The sequence below is a fragment of the Echinops telfairi genome, unplaced genomic scaffold (genome assembly GCF_000313985.2).
Source record: "Echinops telfairi isolate 266 unplaced genomic scaffold, ASM31398v2 ScPeMD7_9;HRSCAF=40, whole genome shotgun sequence".
NCBI classification, from domain to species: domain Eukaryota; kingdom Metazoa; phylum Chordata; class Mammalia; order Afrosoricida; family Tenrecidae; genus Echinops; species Echinops telfairi.
Window position 1 is genome coordinate 55,908,278 of NW_022103906.1, and position 5,851 is coordinate 55,914,128.

At 37.2% G+C, this 5,851-nt stretch overlaps 1 protein-coding gene across 1 annotated transcript; it reads right to left on the reverse strand.

Annotated features, from left to right (window-relative positions):
- Positions 1-3,332: 3,332 nt before the first annotated feature.
- On the reverse strand, positions 3,333-3,713 carry LOC101658714 (COX assembly mitochondrial protein 2 homolog). Its single transcript, XM_004696159.2, has one exon. It carries the CDS (start codon positions 3,669-3,671, stop codon positions 3,432-3,434), a length of 240 nt encoding a protein of 79 aa, XP_004696216.1. The 5' UTR covers positions 3,672-3,713; the 3' UTR covers positions 3,333-3,431.
- Between the last annotated feature and the right edge of the window lie 2,138 nt (positions 3,714-5,851).

Sequence of the window (5,851 nt, forward strand, 5' to 3'; positions counted from 1 at the left end):
GCTCTCATGCATTCGTTTTAATTTTCTTCAGCTTTAACCATAACTTAAATATGAGCAATTGATGCTCTGTTCCATATTCAGCTCCTGGCCTTATTTTGGATGCTGAAGAGACAAATTGAAGCACCGGCTGATGAAGATAAAGGAAAATTCATCATGGATTATAATTCCATGTAAAGAAAAATATCCTCATAAGTGGGCCAATAGAAGACATCATGATAAATGGAGAAAAGATTGAAGTCACTAAGGATTTAATTTTTCTTGCAACCACAGTTAATGCTTGTTTTAATATATATGAATAGGATCTAATTTGAGGCACTAAGAAGGATAAGACATCAGTTTTTTGTTTGTTTTTTAAAGATGATTTTACTGGGGGCTCTTAGTTCTTATAACAATCCATATATCAAAGTGTATCAAGCATATTTGTACACGTCGCCATCATTGTTTTCTAAACATTTACTTTCTGTTTGAGCCCATGGTATCAGCTTCTCTTTTTTCCCTCCTTACCCAGCCATCACCCTTGTGACTCCTTGATAAATTATGAATTATTATTATTTTCATATCTTACACCAACCACTGTCTCCCTTCCCCCATGGTTTCTGTTGTTAGGGGGGAGTAGGGGCGGGGGAGCTATGTATTGATCATTCTGATCAAACTGATATCTGTTCCCCCTAGGATAACTGTTTAAAGCAAGCCCTTACCACAATAACATAACTTTTGCTAAAACTGAAGCAAAAACAAGCATTAAATTTATGGTGAAGCTTGAGTGGAATAACAGTAAAATCAGTGATGCTTTGCCAAACGATTGTAGGGGCAATGTCACAAAGAAAATGGCAGTTTGCAAATAGCTGATATTTTGTATTTTTAAACTTTTTATTGTGGATATCACATTATCATTTTTGTATTCAACAACATATTGACCCTCCCAATGGCCTTCCCTGTTTAATTCTTTTGCAAATAGAAAGAAAAACCATTGGTTTTTTATGCTTTGTCAAAAACCAATTGTCTGTAGGTGCACGGCGTCATTTCTAGTGCTCTGTTCTGTACCATCAGCCCACACATCTGTTGCTATCTTGTGCCAGACTGTTTGGAGTACCACAGCTATGTAGTCGATTTTGAGCTTGGGACGTTAGAAGCCTCCTACTCTGTTCTGCTATAGCAGTGCTTTGCTGATCTGAGGCCTCTTTTCTTTCCATTTAAAGTTGATGATGAATTTGCCCATTTCTTTTAAAAATTATGTTGGTGCCTGGATCAGAATTACATAATATTTATAGATTACTTTGAGTGATATTGACAATTTCACAACGTTAAGCTTCCCTATCCATAAACACAGAACATTATTCCATTTATGTAAGTCTCTTTTGGTTTCTAGTAGCAATGTTTTTAGTATTCTTTATACAAGTCTTTTATTTCTTTGGTTAGGTTTATTCCAAAGTATTTCACCTTTTGGTTGGCTATTTTAAGTGTTTTTTTTTTTTCTTGATTTCCTTTTCAGAGCTTTCTTCATTACTATAAAGGAATCTGAATTGATTTCTGTACATTGATCTTGTACCCCATCATGATGCTGAATCTTTCTATTATTCCCAACAATTTTCGTGTTGAATCTTTGGAGTTTTCTAAGTGTAGAGTCACACTGTCTTCAAATAGAGAGTTTCACATCTTTGCCAATTTGGGTTCCATTTATCCCTTTTTGCAGTTTTAGAGCCTGGATAAGACTTCTAGTATAATAATGAATTAAAGTTGTGAAAGGGGGCATTCTTATCTGGTTTCAATTTCTCCCCATCAAATGAGATGTTGGCTGTTGGTTTTGTGTATCTGGCCGTTGTCATATTGAGGAATTTCCCTTCTATTCCTATTTTGTTGAATGATTTTATCTGAAATGGGTGTTAGAGTTTGTTAAAGGCCTTTTTTGTATCAATTATATGAATTTAGTTCTTTTTCTTTGTTATACTTAGTGTGTGCCCTTATTGCTATAAATTGTCCTCTGAGTACTGCTTTTCCTCCTTCCCAAATGTTTTGGTATGTGGTATTTTTGTTCCTATTTGTTGCAAGAAACTTTTATATTTTCATTTCATATTTTTTTAATTACTAGGAGTTTTTAAGCAGGACTCTGTTCAATTGGAATATATTATCTATACATTGCTCTTCCTATTACTGATTTCTAATATTAATTTATTGTGATCTGAGAAAATGATTTATAGTATCTCAATGTTTTAAAATTTATTAAGGCTTGCTTTATATCCTGTCATTCAAGAGAATGTTTATGTGTTTTGGAAAAGATAGTATAATGTGTTCTTGGGTGGAATGTACTGCATATGTCTAAAAGTTCATGTTATTTAATTGTGTTGTCTAGTTCTATTTTTATTGAATTTACAGTTGTTCAGTATTTCCCTGAGACTGCTGTATTGAAGTCTCTTACTATTATGGTTGTCTCCTACTACTATTGTAGTATTGTATCTTTCTTCACCTCTATAATAGAGTTTGATTCGTGTATTTGGAAGGTCTTTCATGGGTTAGGCTACTAACTGCAAGATCAGTAGTTCAAACTCACCAGCTGCTTCTAAGAAGAAAGATGAGGCTTTCTGCTCCCGTAGGGACTCACATTCTCCAAACTCAGAGGGGCAGTTCTCCTCAGTCCTATAGTGTTACTAGGAATAGGAATCTACTCGATGGCGGTGAGTTTGAGCTTTTTAAACTTGTATCCGTGGATATTTATATATGCCTTTCTATTTCTCACATGATGGATTTTTACCTTGAAGTTTATTTTATTAGCGATTAATATTTCCATGCCTGCTAATTTTTATTGCCATTATCTTGCTATATATTTGTCCCATTTTTTGAATTTTAGTTGTTTTCATTTGTTTGTTTGTTTGTTGCATTTGTGGTTAAGTGTTTCTTGTAAGCAGCATATTGATTGGGCAAATTTTATTATTCATTCTGCTACTCTGTGTCTCTTAAATGGTGCATTTAATCCATTTACCTTCAGTGCCATACATGATAGGTGTTAATTTGTTGCTTTCATTTTTCTAGTGTTTTGTGGTGTGTTGATTTCTTTATTACTTGTAATTTTCTGTGCTGAGTTCATTTTGTTTGTGGATTTTCTTGTCCATTGGTTCTTTGCATTATTTTACTGTTTTCTTTGTGATTGCAATTTTTTTATGATTAAAATAAGTTATTTTATTGAGGGAGATAAGTTACTCAGCGTTAGCTGGTTGGAGTCAGGGAAGTAACACGTTAGAAGAGTGTTGGCAGGAGGCGGACCATTACTACTAAAGGCTCCACTTGGCAAACACAAAGTCCTGGGCTCCCCCACTTCTACTACAAACGTAGGTCACACGTTGCAGTCACAAGATCGTGGAGACCAAATAAACCAGATTATCAACCAAGAGTCTTGAGGTCTTCGCTCAGTCAAGGCTTCAGGTGAAAACATTACTTCATTTCCCAGACTCCTCTGGGGGATTCAAGAGTCTCTTTTGCATCAAATCGCCATGCTCCCTGCTCCTGGACCTCTTTTCCGCGTACTCATTTTTCAGGCATTTTCTCATCTCCCGATCAAAATCATTGCAATGACCAAAACATTTCAGAACGCTGTGATTTCTGTGGCATTCCTTTAGCAAGTTAAGCAAGGCGTTGCATTCTTCAGTGTGTAGGTGTGGAGACAAGTCAGGAGGCATCTTTAGAAGATGAAGGATCACAGCAGAGCAACTCGCTCGCTGCCACCCACACACACACCCCACCCCCCACCCCCCCGAGGCCTGGAGTGGTGTCCCTCGGAGGCGCCCCATGAAGAGGCCTGCGAGGCCAGAGCCGGGCTGCCTGGGCGGACGGTGACCACTCGGGACGCCCTCGATTGTAATTTTTTTTAATCAAATTTTTCTCTTTTCTTTGATGTTACCAAGTTTAAAATAGTCTGTTCTTGCTTGAAAATATTTGGTTTCCTTTCCATAAAAATGTATACACTTATGCTATCCCATTTATCTTGTATTTACTTTGTAATTCTTTTCCTTGAGAAACGGTATTCCTGGCTCCTCATTTTCAGTCTTGTAAGTTTGATTTTACTCTGAGTACTAATTTAAGTGGGCTGACATAGATGTGGTGGTATCTTGTATGTTGATTTCAGGTTGCTGTCTGCTGTTGTTGATTCTCTATACAAAGGACTCTGAATATTTGGGGTAAGGTTGGCCTTGTTTTAACAAATTCCTTTAACTGCTCCATATCTGGAAATAGCTTTATTTCTCCTTTGTATTTTGGAGATAATTTTTCTGGGCATACAATTCTTGGTTGGCAATTTTTGTCCTTCAGAACTTTATAGATACTGACTATTGCCTTCTTGCCTGCATGGTTTCTGCTGTAAAGTCAGAGCCTCGTTGTATTGGTCCCCATTTATAGGTAGCTTTTCTTCCCCCACCCCCTGCACTGTTCTCAGAATTCTTTCTTTGCCTTTGATATCAAAAAAGTTTGATTAAAATATGTCATAGTGATTTTATTTTTGGATCTACCCTATCTGGGGTTCTTTCAGCATGAATGGCTATTTGTCCTCTTAGAAGAAATTTTCTTCCAGCAGTTTTTGAACTACAATTTCTAGGCTTTTTTATTTGCTTGTTTCTTCCTGTTATGGAATGCCATCATTCCTCTTGCTAGAAATGATAATATTCCTCTTGGTAGTGTCCCACATAATTCTTAGACTTTCTATGGCTTTTTATTGTTGTTCTTTTTATGGATTGTTCTTTTAATAGACTGAGATTGAGAGATTCATCCTCAAACTCAATAATTCAGCTTCCCATGTTTTCAATTCTACTGCTTTTCTCTTTCAAAGTATTACCTAGAGCTAATATCTTAGTTTTAAACTTCTGAATTTCTATTAGCTGTTTTTGTGTGGTTTCTAATTGTCATTTATTTTGTCAGATTAGTCTTGTAGTGTTTTCCTGAGCTCTTCCAATTTGTTTGCTGAGACTTTTTTTGGACATTTTTCTCCATCCATTGAAAGTACCTACGAATCATTCTGGTGAATCTTTTCTTCTGATAGCACCAGGGCCTTTTCTTCTGCAGGGAGGTCTTTTGTCTCTGTATATTGATCACTTATTTTTGCTCTCTGTCTTGCTTCTTTATGTGAACTTCATATGAGATTTTCTGTTGTCTACAAGGTATTATGCTATTTTTTATTTGTTTCTATTTATTGATCAAGTGGTCACGAAGTGAATGGTGGCTCTTGCCCACTCTTTGAAGCTGGTTTATAGGTGAGGGTGGCTGGGTCATGTGGAGATCGTTGCTTCTCTTAGGTGGAGCAAAACAGGAACAACACAAATAATATTTTTAAAAAATAAAACAACACAAAAAGAACAAGAACACAAATATGCACACAAGCGATCCAATGATGAACGGAGTGAAAGCCACATACACACCCCTCCAAGAAGAAACAGCAACTGTTTTTCTCTTTCCCAATCACCGGCGCACCCTTCTCAGAGTGGATCCGCACAGAAGGAGTGTAGACATGGTGCATATGGCAACGCTTATGGTCAACGAGGGGTTATATGTAGTTAGGGATTCTTCCCTAACCACCCGCCCATGCCCTGTATCTCTCCACTGGTGCTTTAGCAAAACATCAAAAGCAGAGAACCACCAGGGAAAATCAAAAAGCAAGCCTAAATCTGAACTGAAGCGGTTTTTTCTCAAATTCCTGTTCTGTCTTCTGCGGTTATCAGCGGGGGTGGCCATTAGTTTGTTCTGCCACTATGCTGAGCTGTGCTGGCAGTTTATCAAAACCAAAGAACAGGACAGAGGGGAGAAAATGTCCTGTCTAGTCCAGCGGTTCTCAACCTATGGGTTGTGACTCCTTTGTGGGTCGAACGACCCT